Source organism: Heteronotia binoei, chromosome 9 (genome assembly GCF_032191835.1).
Source record: "Heteronotia binoei isolate CCM8104 ecotype False Entrance Well chromosome 9, APGP_CSIRO_Hbin_v1, whole genome shotgun sequence".
In the NCBI taxonomy this organism is placed as follows: Eukaryota; Metazoa; Chordata; class Lepidosauria; order Squamata; family Gekkonidae; genus Heteronotia; species Heteronotia binoei.
The window spans coordinates 99,834,257-99,855,708 of NC_083231.1; the positions used below are offsets into that span (position 1 = coordinate 99,834,257).

At 42.3% G+C, this 21,452-nt stretch overlaps 1 protein-coding gene across 2 annotated transcripts in view; it reads left to right on the forward strand.

Annotated features, from left to right (window-relative positions):
- Positions 1–21,452, forward strand: part of SNCA (synuclein alpha) — an 86,969-nt gene that overhangs the window by 34,144 nt on the left and 31,373 nt on the right. The window contains exon 5 of one of the 2 annotated variants that reach the window (XM_060247059.1): positions 10,238–10,246. The exons of the other annotated variant lie outside the window; for it this stretch is intronic. Coding sequence (XP_060103042.1) covers positions 10,238–10,246 — 9 coding nt within the window. The remainder of the gene's footprint in view (positions 1–10,237; positions 10,247–21,452) is intronic. 2 annotated transcript variants of the gene reach the window in all.

Below are 21,452 nucleotides of genomic sequence, written 5' to 3' on the forward strand. Positions count from 1 at the left end.
CCATTCCACAAATAATAGCACTGCTAGAGGGTTTCTTGCAGCAGATGAAAGCACCATTGTTACTGGAACAGATCTTTGGATACAATGGGGCTGAGTTTCCTGTAGAAAGGAAGTACATTTTAAAATTGGTATCACTGTGGCTTTTGGGCTCCATTTAAACCTAAGCTGCATGTAGGTTTAAGCCTGAGCTGGCCCTCTCTCCTTTAAGAACTGTGCAGCGTTTTATTCAGCAAACTAGCACATATTTTTAGGGCAAGTGATGTGAAGAGCATTCACGGGATTGAATGCATATTTAGCACTTTTTCTTTCCACCTCCTACACAAGCTATGAGATGAGGTTTTCAAGTTGCCAGAGTTTTCTGCAAAGATTTTAGTGCGGCTTATTTTGCAGGCATGAGACTGGTTCTGAGATCAAGTGATAAACAGTCTCTTGAAGAGGAAATTAAGTTAGCAAAGGATGAAAGGTACCACCCGTATTTGAGATCATATGTGATTATTATTTAGGAGAACCTGCATAAGGTTATTGTGAGGAATGAAAAATAATTGCATTAAAACGCTCTTATTTAAAAAAAAAAAAAGACTTGAATATATTACAAATGAGTTAATTACATCTCCCTGGCTGTTCTGTTCTGTTTAATGTTCTGTATTTCTTCCAGTGTAACAGGGAGAATTTCTAAACTGGAACTGGCTTGTGCATCACATTCAGGTGCAATTTTTCCCAGTTCAAGTTACAAATAAGAACAATTATTCATGCACATTATTCATGCAGATTGGTGAAGATCAACACAAAATGGAATCTTGATGTGTCTGCGTGTACCAATGTGGAGCCTTTCTGATGTTGCAGCTAGAATGCTGTGCATCACAGCTTTATCCAGGGATTTCTGGGTATGATAAGAAAGAGAGGAACTGGCGCAAGGTTACCCAGCGAAAGAAAAGATGGTTTCGGTGCTCTCAGCCTGGAGGAAGTTGACAGGATCCTCCTATCTGCACGCCCTACAACTTGTAATCTGGACCCGTGCCCCTCCTGGCTTATTAAAACCTGCCAGAGGGAGCTTAGATATCCTGTACAGGATATCATAGATAGATCCCTGATGGAAGGGCATTTTCCAGCGCCCCTCAAAGAGGCGGTGGTCTGCCCTCTCTTGAAAAAATCAACATTAGATCCAGCCGAATTGACACACTACCGGCCGGTCTCGAATTTGCCCTTTTTGGGTAAACTCATTGAGAGGGCAGTGGCGTTGCAGCTACAGAGTTTCCTGGAGGATGCTTCCGTTCTTGATCCCCATCAGTCCGGCTTTTGCCCGGGTCATGGGACGCAGACAGTGCTGGGTGCCCTGGTAGATGATCTTCAGTGGCATCTGGATCGAGGCGGCTCAGCGGTACTGATGTTGTTAGACCTATCGGCAGCGTTCAATACGGTCGACCATCGGTTGCTGACTTGCCGTCTCGCCAACGCGGGGATTCAGGGGCTGGCCTTACAATGGCTTTCCTCTTTCCTTGAAGGTCGGGGACAAAGGGTAGCGATTGGGGGTGAACTGTCCCAGAGACACACACTTGATTGCAGGGTGCCTCGGGGCGGTGCTCTCCCTGATGTTGTTCAACATCTATATGCACTCCCTTGCCCAGATTGCCCGAAGGTATGGGTTGGGTTGCCGTCAGTATGCTGATGACACCCATCTCTATCTACTTATGGACAGCCAGCCTGGTTGGCATACAACTGATCGGTACTTGAAAATTTCGAATAGAAGGCTGTAGTATGGTACTTGGGTAAATGGCTTTGTTTTACTGTTTTACTGTTTTTACTGGTTTATTGTTTAAATGTTGTAAATTGATGTATTTTAAAACTTAATCCTATGTTAGAACTTTTGTGTTGTGAGCCACCCTGAGCTGCTTTGGTGGAAAGGGCGGGATGTAAACTAAATAAAATGAAAATGAAAATAGGACTATAAATGAAATAAATGAAGATGGCAAAAGTGGGGAGCTGTCCAGCAGAGAATGATGGTTCAGGGCCAAGCCTTGAATGCTGAACAGCAAGGTAACTGGGGCTGAGGAGGTAAACAGCTTAGACGTTGCATCAGCACTTTCAAGTTGCACCTGAAATGGGTTTATAGTACTTTTGGCAGCTCAGTCTTTCCTAGTACACCAGAAGTGGCCCTGATCCTGGAACCACTTATGCTAGCAGCTCATTCTCTGGAGCTGAACTGGAGGAAAGAAGGGACTGAGATGCTGATTGAATGTTACTCTGTCCAACGGGGGACTTCCATCCAGATATGCATTGTAGTTGTTCTTGGAGGGTGATCAAGGAGGGTCCAGTAACATGGAAGGAACCCAGACATGGTTGACAGGTACATCTTGGGATCTATTCATTCAGCAAGATTGAAGGGCAGGGTGTTCTCCAGCCAACCATTGTTTCAGAGTCCCACACTGTAGGATGACACATCCTCCTGGCCCAGAGATGCACTTAGAATATGTAGTGGGCTTCCCCTTCTCTGGAGGACTTAGCTTCAGAGTTAGAGACCTGGCTTATTCTGAGAAGGGGAAGAGAAATATTTGGTGTGGATGGGAGGAGTAGCCCATCTGCCTCCAGAAAATTCAAGTAGACATGATGCATTATATCTCGGTTCTTTCAAATTCTCATGTTATACAAGAGGACAGAGACTTCCTTCTGCTGAAAAACTGAGTAAGGTAGAGGACTAGCAGCTGCCAGAAAATTTCTGTGAAGCATTAATGGCAGTGGAAGATCCCAACTGTGGCTGGTTCCAGGAGAATGGAAATTTGACAGGTCCCTGATATTGGCTAAAGGGGCCATTTCCTCAGTATGATTCCATTCTCATATTAGTGTACAAGAAGAACAGAGACATCGTAAGAGATTTCTCAGTTTGTGTATCCTACCTCATCCAGGTAAGAAGGCCTATTAAGGGTGCCCCCCACATCCTGGAACCAACATGGATTCCCATGATAAAGGAATGGCTGGAACTTTGATATGTGGTGAAAATTTAATAATCATTTATGACTAAAACTAGGAAACAATACAAAAATATTCTGGGAATATGGACTCCCATTTGGTGAACTTTAGCATCACAAGTTGCTCAGGAGAAAAGCAGACATATAATTTTAAATAGGTAAAATGCTGGCCTTGTTCAAGTCATAGAAATTATTTTGGTTCATTATCAGTGTGCTTATATTAGCTCAGTGACCTGAACAGGGTGAGCAACTGAGGATGGTTTAAACTAAACATGTATTCCAAGTCCTGAGCATCACCATGATAAGGAGAGAGATGTGGCCTACCTGTTTTGAACATAGCTTCAGGTAAATGAATACATGATGCTGCCTTAGTGTCTTCTGATTGCCAGCAACTCCACATGATCTCAGGTAGGTCTTTCATATCACATATGATCCTTTTAGCTGAAACTGGGCTTAGAAGCTTTTGTATACAAAGCAGATGCTCTACCACAGATCTGCAGTCCCTCTGTAATTGCGCTCTTTAGAGCAGAAAGTCATTAGGAAATCATAAGGCTTGCCCTGTTGTGCTATGTTGGAGTGTCTTCAGAAAGCTTTTTATTTCCTGCTCATTGCCTGCTTATCAAGATGGTTGACATAACAGTTGGGAACCGTGGCTGCTGTCCAAGTTTCCATGTACTCCACTTCAGCAGTTGCTGTGTGACAGTAGCTCACTAGCTGTCTCCCCATTCACATTCCATAGATGGCTCACAGAATGATGGTTAAGTAATTGTGTGTCTTGGTTCTCGAGTGTCTCTAAAGCTTTGTAATTGGCCTATCACAAGATAATAGGGCCCAGATCTGGCTAGTACTTTGATGGGAAGCCACCAAGGAAGTCCAGGATTGCTAAGCAAAGGCAAGCGATGGCAAATCACCTCTCAGTGTCATTTGTCTTGAAAACCCTACAGGGTCACCATAAGTCTGCTGCAAGTTGATAGCATTTTCTATAACCAACCAAGATAATAGGATTTGAGAGGAAGCTGTTTTTAAAAAAACCCTCTACTCTCCATTTTCTTTTTGCCTTTGGTTGGAGGGAAGAGAAGCCTCTGTCATTCGGCATGTGAGAGATTAGTGCAACAAGTCACACCCAGAAAGATATCTTACATCAAACTGATCAGTTAATTTTTGCATTGTGACAGTGTAGGGGTAAACTGGTTTTGGAAACTATTTTCTCTTTGCTTTGAGGGCTACTAAGCTGTGTGGAGTTAAATGGAAAGCAGTTTAAAGACACATGAGACAGCTAGCTAAAGTGCTCTGGAATGCAAGCTGGTGAAGGTGTTTTTTTAAAACATAAAGGTCGTTTTCGCACTCACCTTCCGCCGGCGCGACCCCCCTCTTCACCGCGCAGGATCTGCGCGGATTTCGCACTAAACGCTGTGGAGCAGCCAGAAAAGCCGGAAGCTCCCGGCGCAAAAGCCGCTCGAACTGAAACCGCCAAAAAGCAATTTGGCGTTTGCGCGGCTTTTGCGACGGGAGCTTCCGGCGCGGTGAAGAGGGGGGTCGCACCGGCGGAAGGTGAGTGCGAAAACGACCATAGTGTGGTCAGCATTTGTGCACAATTGTATGTTATTAATTACCATTGCAATTCAGTGTCTCTGGCCTACAGCAAAAGTATTGTCACGCCAGTGCAGTATTTATAATACAGCTGAATGCCTCAGGTACAAGTAGAACACTCCACACTGCAAAAAACAAACTGGAGTGTAATAATCTGGTAGAGGTAACCGCTTAATGAGACTGTCTAATGTATTATAACAGGCTTTTTCAGAAGCTAATCTCTGGCTCTCGTAGCTGTGGAGAGAGATTGATCGACAGCACAGCAGAGGAAAAAGTCATGCAGAAATCTCATGAGTTAATACACTAGAAGCAAAGATAGTCCAATCCTGTGCAGAATTACTCGATCACTAAAATCACTGCTTTTAATGGGTTTAGAGTGGAATAATTATCTATAGGACTGAACATGTGAAGTAGCTGCAGTGTCAGAGCCAAAACAACTTGGTTTAATGGATAGTCAGTTCTCTTTGCCGGGAGGAACCTGGGTTCAAATCCTCACTCATCCTAAATGAGCCATCATAGGGCTGTTGGAGGCTGAAATTGGACAACCCAGCTGAGCTCCTTGAAGGGTGTGAGAAGAATGTGAGAATGAATCCCAGGTTACAGTGTGAGAGATTCGTGCAAGATGCAGACTACATTTTTACATTTGTTTTGGATGCTCATATGTCATTTTTCTTTCAAGAAGTTTAGACTGGCTGTCATGGGTCCTCCAGGAGTTCTCCCTGCCTTGAAACCAACCAAGTTGGAATCTTTGGGGCATTAAAAAGACAGCAGAGTTGATGTACATGCCCTGGGATCATTCCCAAGATATAATCGTGCCCAAATGGGTGAAATAGTTCACTAAATGAGCCATACTTGGCTGATTCAAACCTTACCAAAAAGAGGAAGCAATAATAGTTTGTGCTGCTTCTTTTTGAGTTTCTACTGAGAAATTAAAAATATAATTTCTAGGTTTTTTAAGATCACTTTGTGAAGAAATATTTCTTTTGCAGAAAGCGATTTAGGATGACAGGCTTATATTACTCATGTTCAAATGTTAAAGTCTTTGCATTCTTAGAAATCCTGGCCTCACTGTTTTTTGTTAGCAAAATGGTGCCATTTTCTGAGAATGTGGGTCATGGATATTGTGTACTCTGGGGAAAATGGTAACTGGAGGTAGATAGTGGGGTCCATGATAGGCTCTATTATACATAGGCTAGAATACTGAGAATGGCATACTTAGTTCAACGTGTTCAGGAGGGCTTCCAGCTTGTGTTTTCTAAAACCACAACCTTGTCAAAACAAGTATTGTTAAGAGAAAGTCTCTTAATTTCTCTCTGTACAATTTCTTCCTGAACTTCAACAATCCATTAGTTTTTTCGGGACTGGGAGTCACTTTCTAATCAGTTCTGTATTGAGCACAGAGAAATTCATAGAGAGGAAGAGGCAGGAAGGGTGATTTTGGAGAGTTTTAGAATTTCAGTCCATACATGCCCAGAGGAAGTAGGGAATTTTCCTGTCCTCCTGCACCACCCTGTACTGCATAACATAAAACAACAGCAAGAGCTGAAGTTACAAAAGGGTGCATTGATTTCTCTACAAAGAGAACTCTCTCGTAAAAAAGGGAAAAGAGAATAAGAATAATGTGTGTGTAAAGTGCTGTCAAATTGCACCCAACTTATGGCAACCCCAGTAAGGGGCTTTCAAGGAGAAGCAGGGGTGGTTTGCCATTGCCTTCCTCCACAGAGCCTTCCTTGGTGGTCTCCCTTTGTAGTACCAACCCTGCTTAGCTGAGAAGGTCTGACAAGACTGGGCTACACCGTTCTGTCTTTTCTCTCAGAGGACTCAATGGCTAAAAAAAAGTGGATATCAGCAAAAAAAAAAAATCCCTTCCCTATAACCGTGTTAGCTGAAACTGAAATTTGCAATGTTTGTTCAGAAGGGGAAAGAATCCCAGTAGGGACACCTGTGATTTTGAGCCTGCCTAGCAAAGTTCTTTGGAACTTGGTCACTGGATACATTATACAGAGGATGAAGATGAAGAAGGTGCCGTCATGTCACTTTCGGCTATGGAGTGTTCAGTGCAAGACATGAGCCAAGGTGGTTTCCGTTTCCTTCCTCCACATAGCAACCCCCTGTCTGCCTTAATGGCTGTCCACCACCCAAGTACTGATTGTGGCTGACCCTGCTTAGTTCCCAGTGAGCTCACACTAAAGTGAGCTATTCAGACTGCTTTCATTATCAAGCAAGATAGACAATAGGAGAGCTGTCACTAGAGAATGAGCAAACCACAACCAACAGGTTATAGTGACATAAATAACTAAAAAGCTTATACAAATCTAACCACACTTTTTATAATTTATGTACAATGCACTTGCAATAATTCAATCAAAGTAAATACAAATCTCCAGCAATCTCCCAGAATCTCCATTATCAAGCATGCAGACTGTTGGTGCTTACCTACATCAGGAACTTATGAAACAACCAGGTGGCTATATGGGTGGGTGAAGAAACTAGCACTGTACCAGTTGAAAAGTGCAAAAGTCCTGTAGCATCCTAAATGCTAACAAAATGTGTGGCAAGGTCTGAGCTTTCATGAAGCATTGCTCACAAAAGCTTATCCCCTGCCAAAAATTTTGTTAGTCTATAAGATACTACTGGACTCTTGCACTTTTCTACAGACAGGCTAACATGGCCACCCATCTTGATCTCTGTGGCACTAGCAACAAGAGATGAATTGATAGATTTTAAAATTATTTTTATCCCACTTTTCACCTGTAAAGTGGAACTCAAAAGCAGATTTACAAAGCTAAACAACAAATAGTCTAAGCTCTCAGTGCAGCCATAAGAGAAGAACAGCCCCTCTGCCATTGTGAGCTGGTAATTTCAGATCAGGAGAATTCCACTAAGAGGCTGTCAAAGCATTTCTGTACAGTGTGACCTTGTACCCCTTCCTGAATTTCTGAAGGACAGAGTCCTAGGGCTTGCAGTAGGGCACACAGTGCCAGGTCATAGTTCTTTTCTAGGCCTGAGCAAACTGATCAAGTTGAAAAATTCAGCTTTGGTGGAATGTTGTTCCCTGACAGGCAGAGAGGCTTCATTACTGTCTGAATAGCATCTTAGAGGACAGGATGCAAATGTAATTGGTGATTCATAGCACCTGCTCCATTCTGGTGCTGGGGATTTTGCAATAAGGTGTCTTGGGGAAGAAATGATTTTTGAGCTCAAGGCCATTGTTCTTCAGATAGTGAGTTTTTCAATGCCTTCATGCCTCAAATGCACCAATAGCATTGTGCGTGAGTGTATTATGGCTTTAAACTGTTATGACAAAAGGTGACGGAGTGGGGTAGAAAAGACGGGGAGAAGGAAGAAAAGTATAAACAGCTATATACAGTTCTGGGTAAAGCTTTTAAGAGTCCACCTTTCTTTAATGGGATTTAAGGTGGCAGTTTGTTTAATTCATTCATTTATATTCCACTTCTCCCCTCCCCATGCAAATCCAAACATCATTCTTTCCTTTTTATCCTCACAACAACCCTTTGAGGTAGGTTAGGCTGAGAAAGTGTGACTGGCCCAAGGTTGCCCAGCAAACTTCCATGGCCCAAGTGGAGATTCAAACCAGGGTCTCTCAGGTACTAGTCCAACACTTTTAACTACACCACAGTCCTTTCTTGACCAGACCTGCTTCAGTAAGGTTGCAATGTAAGGTTTTTTGGCCCTGAGACATAAAGAAAGGAGGGCCAGATCCTCATTGGTGATACCATTATGTAAAAGCCAATCCATGGGCAAAATGGCATTTCTGTTTGCATTAAGAGGGGTGGTGACTTGTGCATCTGATTTTCCCTTCCTACAGATTTCACATTTGCCCTTCATACTGTCCCTGGGGGTACAGTGACCCACTGGAACACAGGTTTGTGGGGTGCAGAAATCTACAGAAGGAGAGGAAAAGCAGGAACATCACCTCCATCTCATGTTGCTAGATGAAGTTATTAAAAACAACAGTCATGCAGTTCCACTCACTATCTGAAGAACAAAATAGTACGTCAGCTAGTAAATAGTTTTGCATCCTCCACATCTGAATGCCAGGAATAACCAACATAACTTTCTCACAAAAAAAACGTACTGCTAAAATAGAGCTGCTGTCAAGCGCCAATATTTCTCAATAACCAAGTCCTTTGTTTTGAATCAAAAGTAGGTTTATTGTTAGAAACTCAGGAGCTGTACCAAGGACACAAGCCTTGGGAGTAATGGGGTACAAACAGTTACACAGTTGCTATATAGGATATCATCAAAGGTTACACTACAGATGCATACTTGAGTCACGGGTTCAAAGGTTACTAAGCAACTTTTATTACTAAGGAATTTTAGGCTATTGGAAACATCAAACATTCTCACACTTCTTTGGGGAGAGATAAGGACTGTCTGTGTGAAACCGTGGGAGAGGCGAGGTGAAGGCACTAACGGGCCAGTCTGTAACATAAACATCTCAGGGCCAGATGGTTTACTACTTGCCCACTGGCTGTAAATAAGGGGGGAGAGATGGAGAGCTGATGACCTGCTCTCTACATAAAAAATGCAGTCCAGAAATGAGCGCGCTTGACAGCTGCTAAAGGCCACTGGGAATTCATTTCATTGTCTTCATTGTTACTCAGAGTGTGTTGTCTCACAATGGAATGCCAAGATTTCTGAAAGCTTCATTGTACAGTTTATTGCAGAGGACTCCATGGTTTCACATTTGGTACATAAGTCCATAGTCAGTTGTACAAACAATCCCCTCACTATCTGGAAGGACAGCATTGCCAGAACAATATGGCTGCCAGAGTCATGAAAACTGTGAAAGATTCAAATCAGTTGTCATATTTAGAGCTCAGATGTTTAGTTTACTTGCAAAAAGCCACAGCTGTGAATCGGAACCCCTCACCCTGTGTCCATATGTATGCCCGTTCTGGTTCTCCCATGATTCCGGAACAGCACTTAGCATGTTCCCAACAATGGCATCTTTATTATGTTGCAGGACTGATGCTGGCACTGGAAAAGTATTTGAATCTATATTTTGACAGTTGTCATGACAGTACTGTGAAATTTTTGTTTAGATATTTATACCTCATTTTGCTGCTCACTGGGGGCCAGAAGTAGCTTACATTTTTCTTTTCCTCACAAAAGCAACCCTGTGATACAGGGTTAAACTGAGGGAGAGTGACTGGCTCAAGGTCACCCAATGAGCTTCCATTGCAGAGTGGGTATTTGAACTGGGGCCTTCCAGATCCTAGTCTGATGTTCTGCCCAGTACACTACACTCTTCCATCTCCATTTTACACACAGGACGCTGAAGCTACAAGATGTCCAATGTTCCCTCTAAGCTGCATTAGTGTGAGCTAATTCACAATTTCTTAGCCTCCGGCTCACACATTTTTGTCTTAGCTCAGGAAAAATGGCCCCAGAGCAAACTAATTTATGCAGTAGCTCACGAAATAGAATATTTGCTCACAAGACTTCACAGCTTAGATGGAGCATTAAAGATGGCTACTTGCCCAGGGCAAATAAATGGGAAGAGAGTGGAAAGACTTTAAGGTAGAGGTGACATGCCAACCAAGCCTTGTGATAGATTCATTTAGGGAGCAACCAGCTAAGCTCAACTCTAGCTCCACTAACTTGCCCAGGGCAAGTAGCACATCACAAAGGTAGGTCTTGAATAGAGGGCTTTCCAGGCCAAGCCTGTACTTTATCCTGTGCAATGATCTTCTGTTTGGTTGGTCATGAGTCAGATCCCAGTCTCAAGCAGTGCCAGTTTGATGTAGTGATTAAGTGTGCAGTGTGAAAGCTTCTGTGAAAGCTCTCTCAGACTTACCCATCTCACAGGGTGTCTATTGTTGGGGTGGGGGGGCAGAGATTGTAAGCTGCTCTGAGATTCAGGGTGTAGGGTGGGATATAAACCCAATATCATCTTTTTGGTTGTTCGTGTTTGCAGTTTTAAGGAAAGGAGAAACAAAGGAGGGAAGAATAGAAAGAGTCTGAGAAGGAAAATAAATATTTGGGGGGGGGGGGTGGATTAAAAGTATTACTTGTTAGAGTTAAAAACAAGGCTGAGCCCAAATGCTTCCCCCAGATTCCCTATCCTAACCTCTCCATCTGTGAAAAGGGGAAACATTTTTCATACACACACCACTGATCAGTAGCCATATTTGTGTCTCCTTTTCTCTCTGTTTTTCAACCAATAAACTCCAGAGTGAAGGCAGAAAGCATTGCTCCATTGCATAGCTTCAGTTTCCTGGGATCAGTAGTATCGTGCTATATATGATTAAGCCAGTGGGGGGAGGGGCAAGCCATATGAAGCTGCCTTGTGCTGAGTTGGACCGTTAGTCTCTCAAGGTCAGTGTTTACTCATAAGAACAAAAAAAGAGCCCTGCTGGATAAGACCAGTGGTCCATCTAGCTCATTATCCTGTCTCAAACATGGAATTTGAGGCCAAGGCCTTCACCTGGTGTTGCCTCCTGGCACTGCTATTCAGAGGCTTACTGCCGTGAATGAGGAGGTTTCCTTTGGTCACCATGGCTAGTAACCACTGATAGACCTACCCTCAATGAGTCTATGTAATCCCCTTTTAAAGCTGTTTGTGCCTGCACGTGGTCATCACTGCATTCTCCAGCAGATTCCACATTCTAATGACTCTGTGTAAAGAATTATTTCCTTTGCCCATTCTGAATCTATTGCCCATTAGCTACTGTTACTTGCAGTGACTCTCCAAGGTCTTAGGTAGAGGCCCCTCACAGCACCTGCTACCTGATCCTTTCAAGTGGAGATGCCAAGTCTGGAACCCAGGGCCTTCTGCATACAAGGCAGATGCTCTACCACTCAGCTAAAGCTCCACCCTCAGACAGGGCTTCAGTGGTTTTTGTCCTTGCTCTGATATATATATATATGAGAGAAGCAGGCAGTCTGTGGTGCCCTGAGGGCTTTGGAGGAAGGTCTGAATAAAAATCTAACAAAAAATTGACTCACTGCTGAGAAAAATACAGCCAGTTTCAACCATCCACATCTTACCTGAGGGCAGGTTATTCCCAGCCTTATGTGTAGGTGTGGGATTGTTTTAATCAACAGTGCATTCCATAAGTGCAATTCTGCACAGAAGCGATCTGTTAGCAGATTTCTAGCATTGACAAACCCAGAGTAATTGTGAATTATTAGGAGTAGCCAAACTGTGGCTCAGGAGCCACATGTGGCTCTTTCACAAATGTTGTATTGCTGTCAAAGCCCCCCAGTGCCCCATCAGCCGGCTTGGAGAAGGCATTTCTCTCTTTAAATCACTTCTCCAAGCCAAGCCAGCCGTAGGCTTGAAGAATGAATTTAAAGTTAAAGTTAGTTGCTTTCCACTTCTCTCTCCCTCCCTCATCTCCCTCCCTTCCATCCTGTCTTGCAGCTCTCAAACATCTAACATTTATGTCTTGTGGCTTTCAAACATCTGATGTTTATTCTATGTGGCTCCTACATTAAGCAAGTTTGGCCGCCCCTGGATTAGAACCTTCCCCCCCAATGTATATTCAAAATTTTGTAAATGTACAGGGAATTAAAAAAAAATGATATGCAATGTTCTGTGTACAAGATTCAACATCAGAGAGCATGTACATATGTGCAAGAATGTCTCTTCAGAATTGAAGTTCTTGAAAAATCACTCAAAGGATTAAAAAAAATAGGTTATTAATAAAATTCTAACTTTCTCAAGGGTATTTGAAAAGATTCTGCTTCAGAATGTGAGAACATTTCCCTCCAAAATTAATTTTGCTTTAAATTCCCAGTTGTATGTATATATTGTATGTGCGAGGTTTCTGAAATGAAACAGAGAAAGCAATTCAGACTTTAAAAAACCAGATTACATTAGACATTCACATTCCCCTCCCCCTTTTTTGGTAAAAGACTATCGAGCATCCTACTGCAAGAGATAATAGCGAGGCTGCATAGTGACCTCAGCAACTTGAGATACTGTATGGTGACTAATCAGAGAAGCAATTAGTTGGCTGGGTGATAGAAACCACTTCCCAGTTTGAAGGAGGGCAGGCGTGAGTGGCAGAGGTTGCAGCCATCTTCTCCGCTGACTGAGTCACGGAGCTGAGATAGCTAGAAATCGTTGTGGTAAAAGTTGTGCAAACTTATGATTGCCTAGATTAACATAGAATGAATCTGGTACTCTGGAAATAATTAAGCGGCTGGGCATTGCGCACGTTTGGGATCATGAGATGAACTCATGACAGAATTCCAGCCACACAATCCCACTGGAATATTTAGATTTCATAAACTGTGGAGTCTTGTGTGCAAAAATTCTACTTTGTGAGCTATTGATATTAAAGTTGTGAGCAACTGCATAAATTAGTTTGCTCTGGGGCCATTTTTCCTGAGATAAAACAAAAGTGTGTGAGCTGGAGACTAAAAAACTTTGAGCTAGCTCGCACTAACTCAGTTTAGAGGGAACACTGCTTGACAGCTGTACTGACTGCATTGGTGCCTTGGCAAACTGTGCTTCCTAGGGTCCTTGATACTTTGGAATACTTCTGTTTCTGCAAGGTGCAGGGAAAGACCTGCAGTGAGGCCTTCCCTAGTAAGGAATTTGAGAGGGGGGGAGGTGAGAAGGGGACAGCCATGGTGTCTGTATGTGGGGGATGAGGTGTCTAGGTAAATCTGTTACAAATGCAAAAAGTTTGGTTGAATTTGGGCCCAGCTCATAAATTAAGAAGGTGTGAACTCTTAAATTTAGTATTAGGAGTGTCCTGCTCCTGAACTTCTGTGCCATAACAAATAAGATTACTGCGGGGTTGAGGAAGTTTGTGGAACACCCTGATAAGAATCAGAGAGGATCTTTGCAGAGAGGATGACCTGTTCTGCACTAGGGCTTGTTCTGGGTGGAGAGCCCTTTTGCCCCCCAGCATTCCTCTCGGTTTTCGCACAAGCTGCCCCGGAACTGCGAGTTGGCACGCTGCTTTTCCGCAGCAAGCAGAAACTGCTTGTAAGAGGATCTCTCTTGCTGTGGAAAAGCGGCACACCAGCTCACAGCTGTGGCGCAGCTTGTGCAAAAACCAAGAGAAGCACCAGGAGCAAAAGGGGTCTCCACCCGGAACAAGCTTAGTGTCAAATCGGTCAATTAATTTTCAGAAAGTTGAACAAAATAGGAGTCAATTGCACCTTTAAGACCAACTTAGTTTTATTCTGAACTTAAGCTTTCGTGTGCATGCACACTTCTTCAGACGAGGAATGAGGTACAGTAAGCAGAGTACAGTAAGCATAGATGATGGGGTTTGGAATGCCAAGTGGTACAAAGTTAAAAACCAATAGCAGAATAGTAAAATTAACAAATTCAGAAAACCTTTGTTCTGGGTTACATTAGCGTGGGAAGCCATAAAACAGTAACATGTCAGAATGTGAGAATGCCTGTTAATTGTTCTATTGCTAATAAACCTGGGTCAAAAAGAAGACATTTCTTTCCCAGAAGTTTTTCCAGTCCAACTAATTTACCTTTTAACATGTAACATAAATATATACATCAGAGGAGGCCAACGGTAGCATGGCCAGTGGCTGGGGCTGATGGAAGTTGTAGGCAAAAAAACATCTGGAGAGCTACCATTGGCCACCCTTGATATGCATCATTCTAGTTTGCCATTAGGAAAAAATACATTAAAATATAGTGGAAGATGGGTTTAGCATATGTAATGAGATAAACAGCCAATATCCCTTGTTTATGTCAATACAAAAGCATTATTCTGATACACTGTCTTAAAAGAGAAATACATTGGAATACTGTGAATATATGGTGAAAGTGGGTTTAGCATATGTAATGAGATAAAAAAACAAAACAACATCTCTGTTCAGTCCTGGGGAGGTGTTTGTCCCAAGTTTCATAATAGTTTGTAATTCAGCAATTCCCTTCTCCATTCTGTTCTTGAAGTTCTGAGAGTGGGTTTAGCATCTGTAATGAGATAAAAACCCAATATCCCTGTTCAGTCCTGGGAAGGTGTTTGTTCCAAGTTTCATAATAATTTGTAATTCAGCAATTTCTCTCTCCATTCTGTTCTTGAAGTTCCTTTGCAGTAAAACAGCTACTTTGAAGTCACCCATTGAATGCTTTGGAAAGTTAAAGTGTTCCCCCACAGGTTTCTCAGTTCTGTAATTCCTGATGTCAGATTTGTGTCCATTTATCCTTTGGCAGAGGGTTTGTCCTGTCTGCCCTATGTAAAGAACTGAAGGGCATTGTTGGCATTTAATGGCATATATAATATTGGAAGATGAGCAAGTGAATGAGCCTGGAACGGTGTAGTTAATGCTGTTCTGTCCAGTGATTGTGTTGTCTGGGTGTATGTGGCAGCAAAGTTGGCACTTGGGTTTATTGCAAGCTCTGGTACCAGTGCCCATGCTCAGATGAGATGTTGTATTGTTGTGGGTGAGGAGTTGTTTGAGATTAGGGGTTGTCTGTGTGCAAGAAAAGGTTTACCACCACCCCCCCCAGTACTTTTGAAAGAGAGCTGTCACTATTCAATAGAGGCTGTAAGTTGTTGATGATACGTTGAACTGTTTTCAGTTGAGAGTTGTGTGTGACCACTAGTGGTGTTCTGTTATTGTCTTTTTTGGGTTTGTCTTGTAACAGGTTTTCTCTGAGTATCATTCTGGATTTGTTAATCTGTTTCCTGATTTCATCAAGTGGGTACTTTAGTTCCAAAAAGGTTTGTTGTAGATCTCTCAGGTGAGAATCTCTGTCAGCAGAATTGGAGCAAATGTGGCTGTAGCGTAGAGCCTGGCTATATACAATGGATCGTTTGGTATTTTGGGATGGTAGTCGGAGGCATGCAGGTATGTTTGTCGGTCAGTAGGTTTCCGGTATAAGGTAGTGTCTATGCATCCGTTGTGTGTTTTAACAGTGGTGTCCAGAAAATGTATTTTTTGCGTAGACTGGTTCATTGTCAGGTTGATGGTGGCATAGAAGTCATTGAATGCCTGGTGAAATGTATCCAGGGCTTCTTTACCATGTGTCCAGACCATAAAAATGTCATCAATGTAACGCAGGTATAAGGTAGCTAGGAGTGGGTGGGAGTCTAGGGAGCGTTGCTCCAAGTCAGCCATGAAGATGCTAGCATATTGTGGGGCCATGCAGGTGCCCAAGCCTGTACCATTGATCTGTAGGAAAAGTTTTTTGTTGTAATCTAAGATCTTTAACTGCCCATACTACACATCTTTCACTATGTTCTCTTTTGAAGCTTGAAGTTCAGTTTACTCCCCTTAAAGTGAACCCTTTAGAAATTTAATTGCAAATGAGATTAGGATACTTGGGTTGCTGTATTGTCATGCGATCTGTTTCAAAACAACAACAAAAGCCCTTAATATGACTTGCATGTTAATGCTCTGACTGAACAACCCAAAGGACCTAATTCAAAGGCTCAAAATTAAGAGGCAAATTGTTGAATTGGGAAGTGGTGTTTAGAAGAACATCTCAAGGGTCACTGTTCGGCCTTCTCTTGTAGAACAACCTCAACAGAGATTTCAAAGGTCAAAATGAAGCAGCATGCTGATTAGATTCATGGAAGACTCTTTATTAGGCCAGTGAACCTCTGCGTAGATTTCAAAAGGATAACAAGTGGAACAACAACAGAAACACAATATGATGAGCTTCACTGGCAGAAAGGCAAGATAATTTGCATGCTGTAAAATAATAGGAATGGCTCATGGACGTAAGAGAACATAGGTATGGCTGGTGAATATAGGAACACTGTCTTTGAAAATGAAGGTTCCATTTAGCCATCACGATTAATAATACCAGTACCAACCACCAATACCAGTTGCAAATGCTTACTTCTTTCCAGCATGAGAATTGTCCATTTACTCTTTGCTCCTTGCTATTTAACTTAAAAAAAAAATCTCTAAAAGGACCCATTTTCTTATCCTATGGCTTCAAAATTTAAACAGGAGCCCTTGTTAAGAGACTTCGTTAAAAAAAATTGAAGGTCCAGGTATCCAGATCACCCTTTATATGTTTGTTATACCAGTCAAAGAACTCCCAAGAAGAAGAAGATATTGGATTTATATCCCGCCCTCCACTCCGAAGAGTCTCAGAGCGGCTCACAATCTCCTTTATCTCCCTCCCCCACAACAAACACCCTGTGAGGTGGGTGGGGCTGAGAGGGCTCTCCCAGCAGCTGCCCTTTCAAGGACAACCTCTGCCAGAGCTATGGCTGACCCAAGGCCATCCCAGCAGGTGCAAGTGGAAGAGTGTGGAATCAAACCTGGTTCTCCCAGATAAGAGTCCGCACACTTAACCACTACACCGAACAAGTTGGTGAGAAAGGACTTCCATTGTCAAAAGCTATGCTGATTTTTTATTAGAAAGGCTTGTTCCTCTATGTGCTACTTAATTCATTCTGTCATAATGGTTTTGTAGTTGAAGAGAACTGGACAGGGAAAGGAAATCCAAACTCTCCTTCTTCTATCCCTTATAATTAGGATGGTTAAATAATTTGTTTTTAAATAGTGTTTTAAATGTGTTGTCCAATTAATTTAAGGACAACTGTTAAGTGAATAATTTTTTTATAAAACCAAACCCATCACATTTTTATTCTTTCTCAAAGGAGCTTGTACTGGTACTTGTATCCCCTTCCACTCCTCCATCTTATCTTTTCTTACTTTAAAGGATTAAGAAGAAAATTAAATATTGTGAATTCGACCAGTTAGTGACCTGCAGAAAAGAGTTTTATTTGTCCTGAACTTACTGAAGATCAGCTTCATTGGACAGAAAACTTTTGTCTATTCTTCTCTCACGGGTCTCACACATTGGGATTGTTCTGCTCCCGGGGTTCTCAACCATGCATTTCACTTCAAGATGTGAAATAGCCAGAGACCCTGACATTGACATCAAAACGTTGTTACACTACTTGCCACTGTTAATAAAATGCCTGGAGCAGCCTGAGGGCTTTTAACAAACCAAGAAAAGGAACATTCACAAATGAACGATAGGAAATACATAATGACAGACACCAGCCGCTGGTGGGGATCAGTTATAAGAGCCATCTTGCTCGCTGCAATCCAAACTCCTCTGTTCTCTCCTTTTAAAAGAAATAGCTGTTGGATAACAGGCATTCTCCCAATTCCTCGCTCGGCACAACTGTTTTCCCAGCTGAAGGGAAAGAGGAGCGCAGCAATCGAAAATGGCAACTTCATAGTTTCACACCAGCTATTATTCCGACACATCCTTTCATTGTGTGATAGAAACTGGATTGGTAATGATAGTTTTTTGCAACTTTGTTCTTTTTTCCCCTCTAGATTTTACACAGCAGGAGGCGTCAGGCAGCCTCCCCTGCCCCCCAGATACCTATAAATATTCTTTAAACATCCATTGTGCTGCTCCGTTGCACTTATGGCTCCCACCAGATAACTTTGTGCTGCAGCTCAGGATTGCTGAAAATAACATTGATGGCTTCCAGTAATACGCCCGGGTGCCTTTCTACAACATCTGCCCTCCCCAAAACCTAGTCCCCTTTCTCTGTAGATACAACTGTAGCAAAGGTGCCTTACTTGCCTTTTAAAGCTGCAAATATTGTTATGCCCAATTACGTGCAGAGGGCTGCTGCCTCTTAACTTGGCAAGCCATCAACAGCCCAGCTGCTTGCTGCTTTAGCCAGCTGAGAATCAAGATGGGCATAGTTAGCACGGCTTATCACGTCACCCAGCTGTGAGGTTCTAGGGAACTGCGGTGGCTTGTATCCTAAACAGCGTACCTGCCCATGGAGCATGAATTTCTCATTACCTTCTTCCCGCTGCAACCCAAAGTGCCCCCCGAATGCTGTTCCCGGGGGAGCAGAGGACCCCCAGGAAGAATACAGGGGAAGGCATTTGGGGCTACAGTAAGAAGGGATGAGACAGTTGCAATTCACAGGTGGAAATCTGTTCATCGAAATGTTCCACTGGACCTGAACTTTGGAGGGCAACATAACATGAATCCAAAAGGACTTGTTATAAACAATTTTTATTGGTAACATATGGTAGTAGAACTGTTTCTACAGCTTATAAAAACCTTAAGATGAAAGCATCATTCTACCCCACATCTTACTTTCCTCCCACCCCACCCCCAGTAATTGACCCCCGCCAGTGTTATTTTTTTGAAAACAGATATTAAAGGTACCTTTAACTATCAAGAAAAAACAAAAATTGATTAAGAAAGAAAAAAAAAACCCTTCAAAAGTTATATTCTTGTCTTAAAGGTCTTAATCTTCAAAAATTGTCCAGTGTCCTTTTATTTTCCACTCTTTTTCTACATATCTTCTGAATTTCTTCCACTCCCGATTAAAGAGTTCTAAATCGCAGTCTCTTAATTTTCTTGTCAGCTTATCCATTTCACTCCATGACATAACTTTTAAAGTCCAGTCCCATTTTTCTGGTATTTTTTCTTGCTTCCACAACTGCGCATACAATGTCCTAGCAGCTGAGAGCAAGTACCATATTAAAGTTCTATCTTCTTTTGGAAAATTCTCCATTTGTAATCCCAGCAGAAGTGTCTCTGCTGCTTTTTTAAATTCATATCCTAGGATCTTAGATATCTCTTGTTGAATCATCTGCCAAAACATTTTAGCTCTTTCACAAGTCCACCACATATGGTAGAAAGAGCCTTCATGTTTTTTACATTTCCAACACCTATCTGGCATCTTATTGTTCATCTTTGCTAATTTTTTTGGAGTCATATACCATCTATACATCATCTTAAAACAGTTCTCTTTAATACTATGACATGTTGCGAGTTTCATAGAGTTTTTCCACAAATATTCCCAAGATTCCATCTTTATTTCTTTATTTACATTAATTGCCCATTTTATCATTTGAGATTTCACTACTTCATCTTCTGTAGTCCATTGTAAAAGTAATTTGTACACTTTTGAAATTAATTTTTCATTATCTCCAAGCAGAACTCTTTCCATTTCTGTTTGCTCTTTCCTTATTCCTTCTGCTTTGACATCATTCTCCATCAAACTTTTTATTTGTTGCATTTGAAACCAATCATATTTATAGTTCAATTCTTCTGCAGTTTTCATTTCTATTTTCCCACTTTGTATTTTTAGTAGTTGGTTGTATGATAGTTGTTTTTCCTTAACTGTTTTGGCCGTTAATTTTATCACTTCCGCCGGCACTATCCACAAAGGTCTTCTCTCATCGCCATATTTCTTATACTTTATCCACACATTTAGTAAGCTACTCCTTATATAATGGTGAGAGAAAAGACCGTCCATCTTCTTTTTCCCATAATACAAATAGGCATGCCAGCCGAATTTTTTCCCATGGCCTTCTAGCACTAGAAGTTTTTTATTTAATAATGTTATCCATTCTTTCAACCATACTAAACAAATTGCTTCATGATACAGTTTCAAATCTGGTAATTGAAATCCACCTCTCTCTTTTGCATCTATCAGGACTTTCATTTTAATTCTGGGTTTCCTTCCGGCCCACACAAATTCCGAGATTTTTCTTCTCCATTAAAAAGGACTTGTGAAACATGATCCATATTCATTAATATCCAGAGCAAGGGTGGCCAAACTGCAGCTTGAGAACCATGTGGTTCTTGCACACATATTGTGCAGCTCTTGAAGCCCCCACTGCCCCATCAGCTGGCTCAGAGAAGGTATTTGTCTCTTTAAATCACTTCTCCAAGGCAGCGGGCAGCTTGGAGAATGAATTTAAAGTTGTTTCCTTTCCACCTCTCTCTCCCTCTCCCCATCTATTTCCTTCCTGCCTGCCTGCTTTTAAATGTCTGATGTTCATGTGGCTCTCAAGTACCTGACATTTATTCTATGTGACTCTTACGTTAAGCAAGTTTGGCCACCCCTGGCACAGGGCATCCAGTGAAGAATGTAAAGGGATTAGGATTATGAAGTAAGAAGACTGTGGCTCAGTGGCAGAGCATCTGCTTGGCATTCTGAAGGTCCCAGGTTCAATCCCTGAGATCTCCAGTGGAATGATCTGGCAGTAGGGGATGGGAAGGACCTCAGCCTGGACAGCTGCTGCCAGTCTGAGTAGACAATACTGACTTTGATGGGCCAAGGGTCTGCTTCAGTATAAGGCAGTTTCATGTGTGACACTGCAGGTCCTGCTCCCCGGAAAAACCCACATTAACATATGACACACCATAAGCAATGCAGAGAAATGGGTTACAAAAGTAGAAGTAAAAGGCAGAGGAGTCAAGATAATGCTTACAATAAACAGTGCAATAGATTACAATTCTACTCCCACTATAAAAGCACCCTCCTGAGCTGTTCTGTTATACTACAGCTTTATCTCCTTCATAAAAATGCCCTCCAGACCATTTCTGTTTGCACATTCTGGGAAATGATAAAAGTGTGGGAGTTTTCCTGACCTCCCCTGACAAGCCATTCCACAAGGCTGGGGTCAGCTTGGATTACAGGCAGCTGGTTTTATCCATTTGCAATGTGGCACCTTCAGAATGAACAGAGCTGGGATGGCCAGACTCCAGGTGGGGCCTAGAAATCTCCCAGAATGAGATCTGATGACTACAGAGATCAGTTCCCTGGAGAAATTGGCTGTTTTGGAGGGCAGACTTTATGGTATACCATGGAGTCTAGGTGAAACAGAAGTCTTTCCCCTAACACCACTCCCAAATCTCCAGAAATTTTCCAATCCTGAGTTGGTAGGCCTATAGAAGAAGTGGTCCTGCAGTAGAGTTGCCGGCCACTAGCCTGCAACCCCAGGGGTCAGAGTCTAGTGACATCTTAATACATAAGGCCACAATGTCTCTTCCGGTTATGTACCTCAGAGTGACGTTATGCCATCGCAATAACTCTCTAAGAATTTCCCAGGTCTCTAGATTTAGAAAATTCCTAGAACATTGTCATGACACTACTTTTCCCCCTCATTTTGCTGGGACTGCTATGATGGGAGACGCTTCTCCTG